Source organism: Drosophila santomea, chromosome 2L, assembly GCF_016746245.2.
Source record: "Drosophila santomea strain STO CAGO 1482 chromosome 2L, Prin_Dsan_1.1, whole genome shotgun sequence".
Classification (NCBI taxonomy): domain Eukaryota; kingdom Metazoa; phylum Arthropoda; class Insecta; order Diptera; family Drosophilidae; genus Drosophila; species Drosophila santomea.
The window spans coordinates 3,013,525-3,033,411 of NC_053016.2; the positions used below are offsets into that span (position 1 = coordinate 3,013,525).

General features: G+C 45.3%; 2 protein-coding genes across 2 annotated transcripts; one reads left to right on the forward strand and one right to left on the reverse strand.

Annotated features, from left to right (window-relative positions):
- Nucleotides 1-13: 13 nt before the first annotated feature.
- Nucleotides 14-17,351, forward strand: LOC120455480 (heat shock protein DDB_G0288861). The gene is made up of 4 exons (XM_039641718.1): nucleotides 14-729; nucleotides 14,611-15,838; nucleotides 15,904-16,149; nucleotides 16,217-17,351. Exons 2-4 carry the CDS (start codon nucleotides 14,729-14,731, stop codon nucleotides 16,745-16,747), a joined length of 1,887 nt encoding a protein of 628 aa, XP_039497652.1. The 5' UTR covers nucleotides 14-729; nucleotides 14,611-14,728; the 3' UTR covers nucleotides 16,748-17,351.
- A 661-nt stretch (nucleotides 17,352-18,012) lies between these two features.
- LOC120455490 (uridine phosphorylase 1) lies at nucleotides 18,013-19,651 on the reverse strand. Its single transcript, XM_039641733.2, has 7 exons — nucleotides 19,495-19,651; nucleotides 19,307-19,432; nucleotides 19,129-19,252; nucleotides 18,733-19,074; nucleotides 18,485-18,626; nucleotides 18,229-18,422; nucleotides 18,013-18,173 (listed from the first exon to the last, which is right to left on the reverse strand). The coding sequence occupies exons 2-7, from the start codon at nucleotides 19,315-19,317 to the stop codon at nucleotides 18,084-18,086; spliced, it is 903 nt and encodes a 300-aa protein (XP_039497667.1). The 5' UTR covers nucleotides 19,318-19,432; nucleotides 19,495-19,651; the 3' UTR covers nucleotides 18,013-18,083.
- Nucleotides 19,652-19,887: the final 236 nt, after the last annotated feature.

Here is a 19,887-nt window from a genome sequence, read left to right on the forward strand (position 1 = left end):
TTTCAGTCACAAAACTGCGATTGTTGCGATCGTTTGCCGTTCAAAAACGCAGAAGTGCGCATCGCCGGTTGAAATATCGCGTTGTATTTATTTTATTGTTAAAAATCGCATAAATTATGGTACACTTCACCGCGCTCTGGATGCGAATCATTCGTGTAGGCGACTAACTACACCGCCCGCATTTTTGCAAACTTTCGGTTCTTGAGTTGCGACCGCCGCTTGAGTCTTTTTAAGTGCAAGGAACACCGGCTAAAACCGCCTTCACGGGCTTCTAGCCAAACGAAAATAGTTCGCGAAACGCGGCAGGCGACGCGTCTTTTGGGCTCTCGAAAAGGGCATGAAAACTCGCGAACTGCGGCCAATAAAAGATACATACAGGAAAAAGCGATTGCGCGAATTCTCGGCTGCGTGTGCGCTGCAAATTTGCTCGTGCGGAGCAAAGACAAGCAAAAACAAACGAAAATAGCCGATGAACAAACAAATACGGCTAGTGTGAAGAATAATCTGCGCTGTTTAAACAATTAGCCGCAAAACAAACGCCGGAATCGAGTGCCCCTGTCTGCAATAGTGTGTGTCTGTGTGTGTGTATCTGTATCCCTGGAATGCGCAGCCGCGCATGCGCAAATATTTGTGATTTGTTTTGAAAGGAGAGAAGGAGCTAGAAAGAGAGAGAGTTAGAAAGAGCGAGAGAGCGTGCGATCGGATTGGAATAAAAAACATTCGCTAAAGGTGAGTTTTGCTGTTAGATGGGCAACAGCAATTGCAGTTGTCTTGGCCAAACTTGCCATTTTCCCTGCCCACGTTTCTCCACACAGAAAAATGAATACAAGTTTACAACCAGGAACTACCTAAATAGTTAAAGCTAAAGAATAAAATGCCCAGTAGATCTTCATCATTCTAGTACATGACAACTCACTTATAAGAAGTTCAATGCTGGCTTTTCAGCGATTAAAAAACATTGAATCAATGCTTCTCTACGTGTACCAAGCCCACGTCAGTCGGCTGAAAATCCATGGGCCTCGGCCCACGGAAAATTAACTCATTGCCCCCACTTTTCCCTTCGATCCCGAAAATTGCTCTATTCTCCTCGGGAACGCCCACTTTGTCAGCGCTACGCCCACCTTGCCTATTTGTTCTTCTTTTGTCTCTGGTCTTTTGTCTTTTGTCTTTTCCCTCCACTGTGAACCAAAGGCGGGTTTTTCCTCCACTTATCGCTCGGCCACTAGCCACTACGGCCATAAAAGTCCGAGTAAAAATCAATTTCCAAAACAAGCAGGACACAAACAAAGGAAAGAGCCGGAGACGCGGCGAGGGGTTGTGGGGAAAGAAAAGGAATATCGGACGACAATAACATCAATTTTGAGGCATTTATATGCGCCAATAAATTCAACAGTTGCCTTGTTGTGTGAGTGAGACGAGCTGATGGGGCCGGGAGGCTGACGGGGGGGCAGAAAGAGAGGCAGCAGGAGCGATAGCGATAGTATCGCATCCGAGGAAAGCAACAAATAACAGGCAGAAAGATACACGACAACGCGCAACAATAAGACACAAGATCAAACAAAACCAGCAGCGAAAACCGACTACGCTGCAGCATCCCAGTTGTTTGTGTTTTTGTTGCCGATGCTGTAGCCGATGCCGATGCTGTTGCTGCAGCAGTTGCAACAGCAACAACCACGCCGCATGCAACAGGTAAAAGCAGCGACGCCACCGTTTCGAAACGAAATGCCCGAGAGAGCGAAAGAGATGGCGCCCAACAACCTGTTACATCGCCCGCTGCCTGAAATATGTAAAGTCAATTTCGTGTATCGGAAAACTGAAAACTGTAACTAATGCCAGGCACCAACAACCAACAGCCAGCAACCAGCAGCATTAACCCATTAACGCGAAAGGGAGAAATCGGCCAAGAAACGCAAATGCCTTTTCCATGGGTTAAGTGGAAAGGAGAATGCTGCAGTTGGGAAAACTTGGCCACATGCCACAAACAATTCAACAGTCAGGCATCGAATAAATTGGGAAAATTTTACTACAAATTAATAGTGATAAAATTAGAACACTATTACTTCTCCGACCAAGAGCATGTTCGCTTTCGGGTTCAAATTGAGTATTTAATAATTATTTGTAATGCTGCGAGGTGAAAACTTATTGCTTTAAGCCATTTTGAGTCTTAAGGAACTGTGTGCTTTTCAGTCGTATTTACAAGAATTTCCCAACTTGGCCCGGCATCTTAATGGGTTAAGATCCGCGCCCGTGGGCAACTGAGGCCAAGTTCGTTGTACGCGGCGGTGAATAAAAGACGGCGCAGTCGAGTAAGAAATTTTTGTCAATGAAAGAAAACTTTCTTTCGGGCTTATCCACGCCAACATCGCCATCATCGCCGCCGGGCCTCCGTTCACTCTTTCGTTTTCTGTCCTCCTCGCTGGTGATTTTGTTTTGTGTGTCGCCTTGCTTTTTATATTCCTATAAGCACCCATATACTTGTATATCTTTCTGTTTAATTGGGCGGTTTCGAGATTTACGCGCGCCTGCCGCCATCTGCAGAATCTCTTTGGTGTTTGGTGTATGGCCGTATGGTTCCTCGGCACTTTACGTCTCCGCGGGTTCTTCATGGTCCATTAAGACAATTTAGGCTGGCTTCTCTTTTCCGGGCCTTCGGGATTCGGCCATCGGGTGCGTGGGAGTGGCGGGGGCGGGGGCAGGGGCAGGGGCGGCATGGGAGTGACTGCTGCGTGGGAAGCCTCGTCTCTTTGTCATCTTAGGACTGCGGCTGCCAGCTTGATTGCTCGCCAGCCAGAGCAGGCCAAGCCAAGTCATCCAGCCATCGAGTGTCCAAGTTGGCGCAACAAGTGTCCCAGTTTGTGGAGCCGCTGGAAGGCAGCTACTCGAACTAGAACTAGAACTAGTTTAAGTTTCTTGTCCCGGCCATGTCCCAGCCATCGCTGGAATCTCCTCCACATGGTCACATACTTGCACGCTTATAGTGGCGGTGGGAATGCTAGAAGTAGGTTAACTTCAACTATTGCAATGTTAGTAAATAAAGACATGCCAAAATGATTATTTAAATATCTAATGATTTGATCTATTTGTATATGTACTATATAACATTTAAGACTCATAAGCTTTTGAGTGTCACTTTTGGTGCTATGCTTTTGACCGCCACTGTGGCTTTTCCTTTGGGCTCAGTTATGTTGACTGTTGCTGCCGTTTCTGCGCTCGCCACACCCTCCAGCCCCCGATCCCCCCGCCATGCCTGGAGGAAACCCCCTGTTGGCCAACCTACTCCGCTGTTATTAACCGTTTGGCCACATTTTCTCACACAGAGAGCGCAGAAATACTTCGCAGGCCACTCTGGCAATTGGCGCGCCTCTGGAAATGACAAACGGTCATGAGCATGTGGCTCCGGCCCACGAGGAAGCACAAGGGGGCGTCTCGAGTGCAGCTCCACTAAATTACTGAAATCTAAAAAAAATATTCTAAGCATTCAGAAAATTGAATCGGAATAACTGTATCAGAATGCGCTGATATAAAAACAAGTCTCGTCTCGGGATGCTATAAATTCCAGAAATTATCGAAACGGAACCGGTTGAAATGTATGATAAGTGATCTATAGATCAACATATCGTGTTCTGCGCATGTAAATCAGTTAAGGAACACCGCAAATGATAAGTGCAAGTCTTCTTCGTGGGTCATGATCATAATATAATACAGATTCACGATAAAAACTAGTTAGTTGTAGAAAGACAAAATATGCAATGATACGCTTTCTGATCCATTTTCTCTAAGCACAAGAAAGAGATGCCCGATTTAATTGCACACCAAATGGAATCTGCACATACCATTGTAATAGGCAATGATCCCATTCGACATAAATGTCGTTGGAATGTAAATGAGACCAGTCGATTGGAACTGACATTAGATCATCAAATGGTCTCGAATCGCATGAGATCCGGCGTTTTTCGCTCGTTTCGAGGGGTGCTCCACTTGAGGTTCATTAGAAGGCCCCTTCTTTACTTTCCATTCGCTCTGCTTCTGGCCAAAACGTTCTCCTGTTGGCCCAAAACAGCCTCACGTAACTGTAACTGATTTGACCTCCCATCACTTAGCTACCAAAAAACCTCCTCCAAAAGCGTCGTTTTTCTCCGCTGCTGCCGTTTTGGCATTGTGAATGGTTATGGTTACAGTGGGGATTGGGGATTGGGTATGGGGGTTCCAGATCTTGGCTGGTGGACTGGGGCATCCGGGGTATCAACGGAACCGAGTGGCGGCATTGGGTCTGTTTTGAAGCTCGTTTGCCGGAGCGGTGCGACCTCGACAACAAATTTCTATTGCATGCAATTTGGTGAATATCGCATGCACAAATGAACATTAACACTTGGCGGAGACTCGAGAGATGTACCATAAAAAACTACCAAAAAAACTTGTTTGTTCAACAGAAAGCAATGACAACGTACATATTGGTAGATAAATGCCACCGATGACGAATATGGCATACACTAAAATTTGGAACGTAAAAATATATGTCTTAAATGATGGCTAGCTAAATACTTTTTATTTCTAAGCAAACATCTGGCTTGCAGCTAAGCATTAAGTATAAAAGTTAGGAACTCAGTATATTGCCAATATGGAAGTAAATATTCACCTAACAATATGTATAGTGTAGTTTCGTGTGTCCATTCATTTTCTAGGGTATTAAACATCAAAAACGGCAGCCAGGCGGCGGAGCATCGAGTGAAAAAGTGCGCCTAGAAATTAGAAAGTACGCGGCGGTCTGGAGGAGAGGCTCCATCTGAAGTTGGGGCTGGAGCTGGGGCCGAGCTAAAGCTAAAGCTGAATCTGAAGCCCAAGCCAAACCAAAGCCAAAGCTATAGCTATAGACAAAGTCAAGGCGGTGGGTATGTGAGTGTAACTCGATTTGTGACTGTCATAAATGGCGGAAATTGTGGGGCTCGAGACAAAGCGGGCTTGGGGACTGGAAACTGGGGACTGGGGACCGAAAGACGGAAAGACGAAGGCTTTCTGGCTAGCTTTCTGCTTTCTACTGCCGGCCTGCCGGTCTTCAGCTGCGGCTCTTTCCAACTCCGAGCTGCAAACACCAACTTCAGCTGCAGCTCCAACTTCAGCTCAAACTCCAACTCCAACTCCGGCTCCGTTTTTCTTTCTTGCTTGACTATAATTTGTGCCATCAGCATTTTGTTGTCGTTATCGTTAGTAGAGACCAGAAGACTGTGAACTGAACTGAAGACTGAATACTGAAGCCAGAAGACTGAAGCCAAAAGACAGAAGACAGCAGACAGAAGACAGGCGACGGCAATGAAGCGTACGTTTTGACATTTCTCCAGCTCCGCCAAAGCCTCTCTCTTTTGGCTTGCTCTGGTCTCCATAATTATCGAAGCGGAGAAGAACGCGCTGCCACAATTTGGCCAGATTTTTATTAATTCCCACCTTGCACACCCCCTCCGCCCCCCACCCGCCCATTTTATGACTTATTCAATTCGCCACCAGCCGCAGCACAGCCTTAATACTCGCATAGCCCCAACCCAATCGATGGCGAAGCCGAGAACCGGCTCAAGTTCGCCTCGATCTGCGTTTATTATTACACTTAATGTGACTTGATTTATAAACAAGAGCAGCGGCAGAACACAGCCTCCACCGGTGGACCGACCAACCAACCACTGGTCACCTCTCCTCCCGCCTCTCGCCCAGCTGTTGCGAAGAGGAGAAGACAGCCGATCGACATGGCTCAGTGACCAAAAGGAACACTGCGCGAAAATCGATCTCGTATTGCATCTCATTTCTTGGTCTGCCAACTGCAAACTTGCCATGCATTTATTAAGTGTAATATAAATTGTTGAAATATTTCGTCTCTTGGTTTTCAAAAGATATTTGGTATATATAAAGATATATTTTCGCCAGTGCACATGCCGTATTGGTGTTGGGTTACCCCACATACTGCTCTTTTCATCGCCGCCCGATTGGAACTGTCTTTTTATTCATTTAATTAGTTCATAAATTCAGCGTGGAAAAGCTGCAACGCGCAGTTTCACCTCCGATGTGTAACACTTCCCTTTCCACCGTAACTCGCTCTCTTTGGGTTAAGCCCACCAAGTGGCTTCCTTCCTGGGTTCCCGGGTCTTTGAATAGATCGTTCAATCCGGAAGTTTGTTGCGCTGGCAGACAAAAGAAGTGCGACTCTAAGCGGCTTTTGTGCCCAAGAAAGGAAATAGAATTCCTACCTCGCCCCTTCCTTTTCGGTCGACTGAGAATCTCAGAGTCATTTTAATGGTTTCCGCTTTTTATGGCATTGCCCCTGCCGTATTATTGGTAAAAAATTAATAGAAATTTAATTGGGGATCGGGGGGAAATTGGTTCTCTAGGCATTTATTGCGCATGCGCGCCAGCTTTTGCCGCTGTCGCTAATTGTTATTGCTCTGGGTCGTCGGAGTTGGTACTTCTTTATGGTTTCTTCACGCTCCGGTCTTTGTGTTTATAGTTAACTGGACGTGCGGGAGGTTAAAGCGTGCTAATGCTTACATAATGCATTGTTTTCGGCTCTCTTTATTGTTTCCCCCCCGCCCTTCTCACGTATTTTTCACGAGTTATTCATGTAGTTTTCACGTCTCGTGTACGTGAGGTAGGCCCAGTTGGGTGGAAGGGCGAGAGAGTCGAGGACATTTTAGGGCCCTCATAAATTATTATCCCGGGTTTCGTAATCCCAGGGCATAGGAAAATGATGAATAGTCTCTGTTCTCATTCACAGTTTGATCCAGTTCCTTTCTGGGTTCCAGTTTTATGACAGGGAAAAGTAGAAGATGGCACCAGATAACCGATAACCTTTCATAGGTATAAATCAACGTGTGACTTGATTTATATTGGTTCTATTGGGATAATTTGGTCTAATTTGTGACCCTCCTAGGGCTGTTCTTTTAAGAGCCCTAGGGAAATAAATATTTTAGAGTTCGCTGTCCATATTAGCAGATAGCATCATCAATTATCTCATTTCTAAACGTTAAAACATGAAATAAATTACAAAACCTTTAGAGCCGCCACATATTTACAAACCATAAAATATTAAACCCATTTAAGACTCGCCTCCAACTTCACTATACTATAACTGAGTTCTTGTCAAATACCACCATTTATAATTGATTGCGATCCGGACACTCCACCCACACTTGTGGCAACCTGTAATCTCCGAAAATCATATCACACCAAATGCAGCACGCGTTCTTTACCGCCCACGTTTATTCAAAATTTTCGGGGATTGTGAACTATGTGGAGGGTTTTGTGTTCTCTAAATAAAGCCATTCAAGACAACAAAAATCGAAAGTAGCTGGCTGGACTTTGAGAAGAATTTCAGCAGCCCCAAAACTAATGAAATGCCAGCGACAACAAAAGAATTCAAGCATTAGCATACATGAATTTATTCCCCTTTATTAATTTTGTGAGGTTAATTTATGTGGAGAGAGGCATGATGAAACAGAAATTTGAAACGAAGAAATGTTTAGTTTTGCTGATGAAGAATGTTTTTGAACCGCCTCCAGCCCGATGATAATTAAATATTTGTACATATGAACTTTACTGGGTTACGGGGCCAACAGAAAATAGAAAAAAAAATGTATAGACTATGGTAAAGAGGGGTATGGGGGGGACTCTACCAAGTCCGGCTTGATCTTGGGTTTTCATGTTCTAGCTTTTGGCAAGAAGTCGACTTACAAGTCACTCCATTCGATGCTGGCCTCAAGATTAATGTTTCCCCGTTCGCCGACTCTGGCAAATTAGCATATTCCAACAATTTGCGGCTTGTTCTGCGTTAATGTGGATGTTGTAACTGCCTTGCAGATAGATTCCCACTTTAGATTTTTGTGTTTTCGGAGGGCGTGGTAATGAGTTCTCGCCAAAAGATTCTCGTTATGCGATAAATTCGAAAGTTACCGAAACAATTTGGGTTTTCATTTGTGAGCAGAGTTTTTGTCCGTTTCAGGTAATTTACATGCATAAACAATTTGCACAAAAGTGTTTGCCGTTGCCTGGGAGTTTCGCGCATGAAATGGCTAAGTTTATGGCTATCGACGGGCGGTCGGAGGTCCACAAAACCCGGAGACTTGGAGACCCCAGTCTACCCGGCTGTCGTAAAAATCAAATATGCGACGCTGACTTGACACAAATGATACCCATAAACCATAACAACGTAGAGCCGAGAAATGGAAGTTGTATTCCGCCGATTCCGATTGAGGGATTGGCGAGAGCTATGGTTTCTCGATTTGTATTCGAATTTGCCCAGGGAGTGGCTCTGAATTGATGCCTATTCAGGTTAATTTTGAGTCGCTTCGATTGGGCCTGACTTGAATAAAGTATAGATAAGGGACCTCCAAAGTTCCAAGATGTTTGCAACACGATTTACATACATATTAATTCTGTTCAAAGTTTTATGTATGTTTTATTCTGCTCAGCTCAGCACATAATTAAGCAGATTATTACCTATTAGACCCCTGGAGATCGTGTTTGCGAGAAGCTGAAAAAGCAGTAGGGAAAGCAAGAGAAATCATATAAACTTATAGTTCTTAGATGTAGTAATCTACTTCCATAATTGAATTAGCTTGACTTGCTTAGATGTAAATGTGCCTGTGTTAATGTCTATATCTATATATATCTATATCTATATATCTAAATATATTTAATCAGATCAAATGTTTATGATTTGACTGGTACTTGAACTCTCCCATAAACCCAAGTCGCAGCTTTTTAATCTCTTGTCTTAAGCCCTTTCTTCTTTCCATTAGCCAGCTGAGAATTATAATTCCCACAGCTGTTTGCCCAGCTACTGCTCCAGTTTGGAGCTTTTCATTAGGAAAAGAGCCGCCGCATCGGTAATCAACTTAGCCCCCACCAACACAGTTTTGACTTATCGCTTAACCTTAACTCAGTTTTAACTCTCACCACTCGTCTTTTGTTTTCCTGCCTTTGTCTAACTCGTTAGCTTTTTGCATTGTTTAGATGTTGTTTCTTGCCTACTGTGCTACACATGGCTTTCAAACTTTGTGGCTGGAACATGAAGAAGACAAATTTGTGGGTGGCCTCCTCGTGAGCGATTGAAAATTAGAGTCAAATCATTTTCGACTTTGTCTATAATCGTGGCGTATGCATTTCAATCGTATCCATTTCTATGGACCCAGATTGAATTCTTTTCCAAGAACTGCAGAGCCGGAGTGAGTGAGTGTCACGTGCAACATAATCGTCTTTCGATGGTTACAAATCTTCCCAAGCCGAGCCCGTTGATAAATGGAACTTGTGGCCGAGGGGCGAGTTTGTGTCTTAAGTCTTTTGAATGGCGGTGTGGTGTGTGGATCCTTTTGTGTCTGCGCTTCATTCATTCGTTCATTCACGAACATTTTCGCTCTTCCGCCAAAGTTTCTTACTTATTTTTATTTTCCTCCAAGCTGAAGGCAAAGTCATCTGTATGACTTAATGTCGACGCCGACAGGGACAGCGACAGCGACGCTTGTCGTTTGTCATTCGATACGAGCAGCGAAGGCGTTTGATATATAAGTGTATATTTGTATATTGCCCAGGCTTTCCCCGGATTTTTGTGGCGCAGCGTTTGAAAAACGATATACTCGCATTGAGACGGGTTTTTACGCTGTACCACGCGTTTTCTGGTGCGTGCAATGCAAATCCGCAGCCAATTCCAATTCCAAATCCAATGGAGCGTGCAGCCCCGATCCGGAGACTTTCAGTACTTACCATATTCTTATGTTTCGATGTGGGTGTGCAGGTTTGCTTGTCGCATTCGCCATGGCTTGTGGGTGGCCAAGTGGAGTTGGCGGCGAACTGGGAATAAATCCATGTAAACGTGTTTGAAAAAATAAATAAAATTGAAACAGCGGCATTTCCTGCTGTAAACCATAGTCGGTACGAATAAGGCTCTTAATTACTTGGAGTTAACGTTTGATAGATGGCTTTGAGCAGTAACGCAATTCATATTGTCTGCTTAATAGGTTGTATTTACTGTACAATGCAGTGAGTGATCTTATGTGATCTTGACCAATTAACATCACCCTCCTGCAAGTGCCTGCAATCATGGGTTGGTCATCCCTGCTCTGGCCCATTTCCCTGCGATTCAGCATAGTTCAGTACAAAAAAGATTGAGCCTTTTCATCGCGGACTTCGTTGTCTGGGCGCGCGGTCAGTTTGGGATTGTTGTTAAGTAAGTGTACTTAACCCACATGACTTGCGGTTTTGGCCTTTCTCAGTGCGGGCTAAAAACTCGGTTTCTGCCCGTGGCTGTCATCACTCGAAAAGGCCAAAAAGCTGTCATTGCCTGCGATCTGTTGAGTTGTGGCCACAGTGCGTATACGTGTGCGTATGCGTGCGCAAAGAGATTTCTTAACCTTGAGTGACTTTGAGCGTTTCTCAACCAGCCATCCAATCCATTCGTCCGTATTTATTTATGCTCCCCCTTTGGCTCTGCGTTTATTAACCAATTTTTTTTTCGCTGATTGTACTTTGGGTTTATTAATTTACCGATTGCACGTGTGCGTGTCTGCGTACTTGACTCTACGCTCATTTCCTTAATTAAACACTTGTTTCACGGTCCGTTGGCCAATCCAAAAGGTATTTCATAAATAAAAATGCCAAAGATTTGCAAAAAAAAAAAAAACAAAATTCAGCTGATGAAGCTCATTTGCAGAAATAATGATCAATCGGCAAAAAGTGATTATATTCAAAGATTATGTAAAAGCGATCAACAGCAATTTTCAATGGCTAGCAACAAATTATCAAGTTCACTAGAAAGTTGCTTTATCATTACTTTTAAAGAGCTGGCTTGGCGAAAAAATAATGACACAAAGTTGATTTTTTGAAAAATACCATTTTAATATCATATTTATTGCTTAAGTAAAAGTACTAGCGTAGTTATTCATATTTTCCTTGCAATTATAATATAAGATTCACTTCCTTTGCAAATCGTGCTACCAGTTTTTGTTCTACCCATCTGGTTGCGTGTAACTTTCAGTTTAACCCTTCAAGATGTTTTCCATTAACTTGGCTTGTATCTGGCAGTTGCCATCTATAACAAATAAATTCATGGCTAGACCCATTAAAAGCTTATTATGCTTTTTGTATGCCACTCTGGTTTTATTGTTTTATTGTCCATTGTCGAGTGCTGGAGGTAGCGCGTTCCCAGTCTCCCAGCCGAAGAAGCCACCCACAAAGTGGTGGGAAAAGTAATTTTCATAATTTTGCACTCCGACACCTTCACCTCCTCCTGTTTGAGAATCGGAAGCCCCCGGGGGAGTTATAATTCTCGACTCGTTGGGAATTCACATTTACATGGAGCTGGGCGAGAGCTGAGAGCTGGAACCCCTTATTAAAATGGCACTAATTATGGCAATCTGTTATTGGCCACAACGAGCTGAGGCCAACGCCCATGCCCACTTCAAAGCCAGATTAGCTTTTGGCCAGATCAAATGTTTATTAGCGAAAGCAACAGAATTGTAGGTACCCCCTCACGCATTAAGTGGTAGAGTATTTAAATTATAAAAGGTAAAAACAAACGAGTAAATACGTTGGACATACGCAGCTATCGCCGAAGGCCAAACACGCTCTTGTACACGCATATTGAAATGTGTACATTTTTATTTATTATTTTTTTTCGGTTTTATTATTTACCCCTTTCCACTTTGGACTCGACTTCGGGCACCAGGTGATGATTCGCTATTTGCCGCAAAGGGGACTCGTTTCGGTTCGCCAGGGGTTAAGGAGGGAAGTTGAAAGAGGTTAAGACGCAGTATGTGTACATGTGCTACAAATTGAAGGCTTTTTATGGGTCTACCCTTGCCCTAGGGGTTCCTTTGTGGGCCCGAGAAGTTGGGCTACAGATCAGCAGATTATAGATCTTCACTTCATGGCTAATGAGTCACTGAAACTCATAATTACAGGGTGTCTGCTGCTTTAATTAGGTAACTATTCATTATAAGGTATTATACGCATGTTTTCTTCCAGAGATTTTAAATAGCACTATAGTTAAAAGCATTTTAGTTCTTAGCACTTCAGTCATACCCTTATAACCTAGTTAGTTTTCATAGTTAGAGTATCCGGAGTTCTTCCTGTGGCTCGCAGCTTTCATTTCACTCCTTCATCATTACTTGCTGCCCGCGAAGCTTTTCATTTGATGTCTCCCCTCGTTTTCCCATGGCCCCGGCCAAAAAAGGGAGAATCGCTGGCCGCGAATGGGTCTGGGGGGCAGTTGAGGGTTAAGTATTGGCATTTCCGACTGGGAGACCGAGACTCGTCTTCATTGAAATCGAGCTCAAAGCTGAGAGCCTCACACTCGGACTGGGCAACCAAACGGAGGACTGACTGGATCCCAGTTTCAACTTGCACACGGCATGGCAATCACAGCCAGTAAATCTACACCAAAAGCAACAATAGCCGGGCAAACAACAACAACAACAAGCGGAGCAATATTTGTGCTCATTAAGCGTAACTGACACACGAAGTTTTTTGTTTTTTTGGAGGGTTTCTTCATTTCGCAAGTCGCCAAAAACTACGCCAACGGGACTGAGTTTTTTCGGCTGAGGCTGTGACTCAAGATCTGGCCTCCACACTCCGTTCTTCCCTCGAGTTTTTTGAGAGAAGAGTTGCTGCATTGTTTGGTATACCCTTCATGAGGGGTACTCGTATTCTTGCGATGGTTTCTTCAAGAAGAACGGCCTTGCATCGTTTACTAAGAAAATTAAGTTTATTAGAAAACTTGGAAGTTGAAAAGGAAACTTGGACACAGAGTGGTAATTGTCTGTCTAGAAAGGCATTTGATATTATTAATATATATATGTTATTGCATACTTTTAGACCGCTTAAATCGTGGTATACTATTAAATAGGGTATCTGAATAGTTGCCCTCTTGACACTTCACTTTTCCCTTTTTCGCTTTGCATTTTCGTTTCGTTTTTCCTTTTGGCCAATTTCAGGCCCCCCAAACGGGCTGAGAGCGATTGCTATTATTTTGAGGTAATTCGATGATTTACAACAGTTGCCTTGTTTTGTAAGTTTTCTTTTCAGAATGCCACAGATCCCACTGGCTGTCCAGCGGAGCTTTATGTGTGTGTTATGTTCAGACCCCGGCTGTCTCGATGTCTGGATGTCTGGGTCTCTGGGTGCAACAATGAAGGGCCCAACCTCGACAACCAGGCCCTCGCCACATTCCTTTGTTATTTTCGCAATGTTTCCCCAGTTTCTTATTGTTTTTTTTTTTTTTTTAGGATTCTTTTTTATTTCGCTGAATGATGGGCACTGCTGTAATTCCCGCATACCCCGAAGATCTGAATGAGTTTGGTGCTCTGGGGGAAGTGGTCGCCTTTTGTAAATTCTTTCGCGGGCATCTTACATTTCACACCTGTTGTCATTTCGCTCGTTTTCTCACCCCAATGTGATGTTTGCGTTCAAAAAGGGGGAGTCGCTGGACAAGTTGACAGCCTAAATAGCTCGAAAGGGGAAAAAGTGACTTAGACCCACTTACAGCATATGTCAGCTGTAACTGATATGCAGATGTTCTCTGATGCCTCTCTGAATTGAAATAAAATTGATTACTTTCCGCTCAGTCGGCGGCTATTAACTAAGCCATATTACAGCTTCAAGGGTAAACTATGAAATATACTACCTATCTTATATATGAATAGGAATATATGATAGTTACAACATTCATATGACTAGCCTTCGTTAATACGAAACTGTTAGCACAGTCTATTATATAGGTACCTATATAACCCCAAACATATTTTGTTAAAACGTTCTGATGCAACACCCATTTTGTTATTACCACAAATTGCACTACCTAACTACCATAATCATGTCAATCTCCGAACTCTGCAACATTTCAATTTTCCTGCCCCAGAGAGCCGCCATCCATCAAAGCATGAACAATTTCACTTTCCAGATACAAATGCTCTGATATGCGGTGATGATTCAGTGCATCGGGCTGCCTTTCGGTTTCCAAACCAGAAGCGGAAGCCTTCGTTTAGTCGACGCACATCTGGTGATTAGACGCTTCAGCGCCAGCCCATCCGATCCCAGCCAGAAAGCGGAGACCAACGACATGTTCCCTTTGCCACACCGAAAGAAAGAAGAGTCTCTGATCGTCAATTTTCCTAAAATCAAAAAGATTGTTGTATAGAAAATCATTAGATGGGATGTCCTGCAAGAAGCCTAATTACAACTCTCAACTTAAAAATGTCATTAGTAATATGAGATATATACTTGTAATATATCTCATAAGTGGGGGACCCTTTTTATAAGTGTGCTGGCGACATTTTGGCGACGCTTCGCTGCACTTTTTGTTGAGCACTCCATGGCGAGGACGTGGATGTGGACGTGGACGTGTGTGCCCGCATCGTGTGCCATGTCATGGCTCCAGTGGTGCGATAAATGCTCATTTCACTTTCTATCAGCGTCTCGCGGCAGTCTAATGGAGGTTTAATTATGCTGCTCCGGCGGCGTGCCCTCGGCTGTCGCATAAATTACACCGAGCAATGGCTTGATTTATTGCTGGCCTATAGCTTTTTCCACTTAAGATTTTCGCTAATGCCCTGCCCATTTTTTGTGTGTGCTATCTTGCAGTGACTTATGTGACAATATGACTGCGAGGTCGTAGACACCGGAAAATCAGGGCGAGGGACGGAAGGGCAGAGGACGGAACACCGAAACGACACAAGGCGAACAAGGAACCAACACGAAAATGTCCGGCAATCAACAGCAGCAGCAACAGCAACAGAAGTCATTAACTAACAACGCGGCAGCAACAGCAGCAGCAGCAGCAACAAACGAAGCAACCACTTTGGGCCATAATTTGATAAAAATAAATAGCGTTGACAAAATAGTAGGCAAAAGTCAGGCAGCAACGCAAGCAATTAACAAACTACAGCAGCAGCAGCAGCAACAAATTCACCAGCGTCGCTCATTGCTGCCAGCAACAGGAGGAGCCACTAATCCCCACCAGCCACACTCATCGCAGCAACAAAGCGGAACGCCAACGCCAACAGCTCAGTCGGCAGCCCAAAAACAGCAGCAGCAGCAACAGCAACAGCAGCAGCAGCAGGCGCAGCAACAATCACATCAATTGCAGACGGTGGCCACGATACACCAGCCGCACACCACGCAGCAGCAGGCATTGACTTCCCGCCTGCCCATCCAGCAGCAATCCGCTAAAGAATTGCCCAATCTAGCCGGCCAGCAGCGCCGCAGCTTCCACTACCAGTTGCAACATCAGCAGCAATCTCTGCGCAGCCCGCAGCTGAAGGCACCGGCACCCGCCCACTCCATACCGCCAAGGTACCAGCCACCGCCACAGCCGGCCACCGGGATCCTCAAGCCGCACTTGCCACTCAAGTATCCGCCGGATATCCCCCAGCTATCTAGCATCTACATTCCCGACTCCATCAAGCAGCAGCAGCAACAGCAACAGCAGCAACAACTGCAGCAGCAGCAGTCGCGATATCTGCCAGCACACCAGCCGGGAGCGAAGGATATGCTGAAGTTTGTGCGCAAGCCCGACCAGGAACACCCATCGCCCAATGCCTCGGTCACGTCCAGCGGCACGGGAATACCCACGGCCAATGGCGGTGGTCGTCTGACCGCCGAGCAGAACCGCCAGTTGCAGTCGCTGGTCAATGAACTGCGTGCGCTGAAGGAACAGAATCAGCGTCTTCTGGACGACAACCAGGAGTTGCGGGATCTGTGCTGCTTCCTGGACGACGACCGGCAGAAGGGACGCAAGCTGGCGCGGGAATGGCAGAGATTTGGACGATACACAGCCAGTGTGATGCGACAGGAGGTGGCCGCGTACCAGGTGGGTTAAACCCCTAACAGCACTCCACTTCTTTAAATACTAATGTTTTTATTTCCTCCCTGCAGAACAAACTACGTCAGCTGGATGATAAGCAGCAGGAGCTAATCACCGATAATCTGGAGCTCAAAGAGCTCTGCCTCTACTTGGACGAGGAGCGTGCCCATGTGGCGGCCAATGCGCTGTGCGCCGGTTGCGGAGCAGCCACCAGGAATGCGCTACGTGATGACGGCGATGGTTCCAGCTCCAGCACGAATGCAGATGAGACCATCACCGCCTTGAGGAACTACGCAGAGCAGCGGCAACTACCCCAGGTGGGCAAGCAGAGAAATCACCACAAAGAACATGACCTAATGACGCTTTCAATTTGATTCCCAACAGGATCTACGTCATGCCCACACGCTGAACGACCAGACGCTTCAGTATGTCCGCTCGCTGGAGCGCCGCATCCAGCAACTGGAGGAGGAGCGCACCACGCCCACGGCCCACCTGCAGCAGCCGACGACGCCCACGCCGCAGGCCACGCCCACGCCCACGCCAACGGTCACATCTGCAGCCACTCCAGCCAAATCAGCAGCATCGCCCCACCAGCAGCAACAGCAACATCAACAGCAGCAGCAACATCAACAGCAGCAGCAGCAGCAGCAAGACATCGTGGCCGCTGCAGCGGCCGCAGCTGCTGCTATCCAAATGCCGGAGCCGATTGCCGGGCGACCAGAGGCGGTTGTCCGTGCCCTCCAGGTGCTCGAGGTGCGTGAGCAGCTGGAGCGAGATCGCCTGGGCAACCTGGCTGGGAGCGCACTCGACCAGATGGACGATGGCGAGAAGGCGCTGGTCCGCGAGATGTGCAACGTGGTCTGGCGCAAACTCGAGGGCAGTCCACATGGGCCGGCGGCCCTGGAACCGCTCTAAGCCGGCGCAGAGAGCCATGGGCGGAGGAAACCTAAGGCGGGCTAACACCTAGACTCTAATGTTTAAAGCTAACTTATGCCGTAATATTTAACCCTAAACATTGTACAAAGTTCAAACCACAACCTTAGCTTAAGCTACCGCTGAAGGCGAAAGAATACTCAACAAATACTTGGGATGCTCCAGCAACTGATACACGATGCAGGGAAATAAAATGGGTTAGGCATATTATAGACCATTACTCGCTTTCAATATTAGAGTTCATTTAATGCATATACGAGTATTGTTAGATTCAGCTTCAAATTCCAGCCTTAACTGGTCTTAAAGCTGGACGATTTGGATGCGAATCGATATAAACTGTTCAGGGCGATGACTTCGCAGAATCAAGTAATCAACGCAATTGTTGTTTATTTTCGATTTGGACAAACTTTCTTGGGATCACTCTTTTTAATTAGTTTCTAACACTGCTGATCAGTTGATGGAGTATGCTCACAATTATTTTATTTACTTATTGTAAACTTTGACTGTTATTTTTGAATGCCAAGAGGAAGACCACTTTAATGAAAATTTTGCTAACTCGAAATACAATGCAACAAATATTTCCATACTCATCAATGTGCCTCTGATTTCTTAAGTACTTTAATTGGGTTGCTTTATGTCCGATGGCCACTGGTGCACTGGTTCACTGTTGCAACCAATCCACAAAATGTATCTTCATTCTGTGATAAATCTAAGCGCATTACACGCTTTCTCGCTCACACTTACGTATGTACATACGTGGTTTTTGGGACAAACGCAAACTACCGCCGAGCTGTTTAACCTGATTGTGCTTGGCCAATTGGCCCGTATCGCATTCATTCAGTAAGATCGCCGCCCGCGGGACAGGAAGATGCGGCAATAAACGGCTCGAAATGCATGCCAACCCACTTTTGGCCGTTCTGGTTTTCCCGCTCTTGCTGCTCATCGGCTAATTCATGCATTATCCACTCCACCGCCGGTTTGGTCTCGGACGCGCCTCGCGGATTCCAGGTGCGAACATGTGAGTCTTCACTTTGGGTTCATTAAGTATGCAACCTTTCATTTGGCTGCTCTTTATTGTTCTCCCTTTTTGCTGGTGCGGATTGGCTCAGTCGAATTAAAATCAGTTTGACGCCGTGTAAAGGCAGTTGTTCTTAAAACAAGATGGAAATGTTCTGGATAGCTTACTGCTATCAAATGTTTTATGTGATATTATCTTATACGGAAGAAACTTGTTAATTATTACTTGGTTAGCTGGAATGGCACAGAGTAAGTGCAGTTTTATTGCTATCCAATATAAGATGTATAATTTTTGGAGGTTTCACTGCTGCAGCAGCTTCTTTATATAGCGACCCACGACCAAAAAGGGACGCTGCTCAAATTCGTGCTTCTGGTCCATTGTGATGGAAACCTAATAAGCAATGGGATTTTAGTTTACGGCAATATAAATTGGGGATTCCCCTTACCTGATCCCCCTTGAGGCGATCGATCAGGGTCACGCAGACATCGCCCGCTTTGACCCCCACTTTTTGTGTTACGGATGCGAACATGCTGGCCTCCATCTCGATATTCCGGATTCCCAGGTCGTGGCACTTCTGCAGGAACTCCATTTTATCCTTCTCCGTGTACTCACAAATGGCTCCGTCGATGCGTCCCTGACCTGATTGAAAAAGTCCATCGTGTTAAGTGTTGTGTTCGGTTCGGGGTAAAGTTAACACCTACCTTCGTAGAAGCAATCTGTTCCCATTGTGTTGGCACTTATGGTCTGAAATCCGTCGTTGGCGTCGACACCGAATGCAATTACATCCTTGTTCACGTCCTCGGAAAACTGAGCCGGTCGCACCACCCGCTGGCCGAGAATAGCCTAGAATGTATTTAAAATAAATACTTTATACTTTTGACCAACTGAGCGTTAAACTATATTTAGAAAAAACAAAGATCAATTTGATTTTTCGAAAACTGTAACTTACGATCTCATGCTCGTTGCGAAGCAGGCCATTGAAGGCATTTTTGGTGGCCACCACTGTGCCGGGAGGCACACCGAGTCCTCCGCAGGTTCCGATCCGGAGTATGACGGGCTCCTGGCACCGCGCAAACTTGACGAGCTTGAGCAGCTCGTGGAGCACAACACTGAAGGAGGCGGATCCAATGCCGTGGCTCACGCACAGCACCGGACCCACCTTATACATGGCATATCGTTGGCCACGCTCGCACAAATCCACCGGATCGCCGGACTCTTGGACTCCCAAGACATCTCGTAGATACAGGGCTAATTGCCGCATTCTGGATCCCGTTCCACCCACGCAGATGAACTACAAAATCTCCCATATTAGCTATACCGAGGTATTCCACTGGCACTATCTCACCTTGACATCGCCGAATTTGTGCTGCAACTCAGTGGTGTCCCGAGTATTGGCCACATTGATATCCAAGTGGTACAAATAATCCGATGGCGCCGTTTCCAGGTGAGGATTCAACAACTTGACAGTTCTGAAAACTACATCTCGCACAGTACTTCCATTTGATAAAGCGGTTGGTACTTACTTCTCAGACATTTTAGGTTGATTCCTCGCCAGTTCCGGTTGAACGTCGATAAAATACTGAATATGTTCTGCTTATTCTACACCTTAGAATAAGCTTTTGTCCGCAGTTTTCCGATCGTTCCTATATCTATCAAGAAGAACTTGCTTCACTTTCTCTATGAGAAAGCTTTGTATATGTTTATTTCTTACCAATATACTATATTTAAATATAAGTTTTATATGTACGAAAACTTAAGCAAGGGACTCCGTCATTCCGCCACTTATATGTATAATTGATAAGCAATATAGCTACGCCTCGTCGGAACGCCACTCAAAGTTCTACTGTTAGTACGGCGATCTATGGGATCCGTTCATGTTCACTTCCATGCAGTTCCATGCACTTCCACGTAGTTCCTCTATTCACCACTGCTCAATCTCACCACAGTGAGACTGCAACGCCGTGAAGAATTCCGTTACCATGTTATCATGTTCGCCTTCGTAACACAAAAAGTGTGGATGTCTGGGTGGCCCTAATGGATCGCCTGAAGGGGATCATTTAAGGGAAATCCCCATTAAACAAATTAACCAAAATCATATTGCTCT

Bases quoted from the DNA above. Each gene is read 5' to 3' on its own strand.
- LOC120455490 (XM_039641733.2), bottom strand. The intron at 18,627-18,732 runs GTAAGTTACAGT...AATACATTCTAG, and splicing joins TTCGCAACGAGCATGAGATC to GCTATTCTCGGCCAGCGGGT. The intron at 18,174-18,228 runs GTAAGGGGAATC...ATTGCTTATTAG, and splicing joins ATCGCCTCAAGGGGGATCAG to GTTTCCATCACAATGGACCA.
- LOC120455480 (XM_039641718.1), top strand. From the start codon at position 14,729: ATGTCCGGCAATCAACAGCAGCAGCAACAGCAACAGAAGTCATTAACT. The intron at 15,839-15,903 runs GTGGGTTAAACC...TCCTCCCTGCAG, and splicing joins AGGAGGTGGCCGCGTACCAG to AACAAACTACGTCAGCTGGA. The intron at 16,150-16,216 runs GTGGGCAAGCAG...GATTCCCAACAG, and splicing joins AGCAGCGGCAACTACCCCAG to GATCTACGTCATGCCCACAC.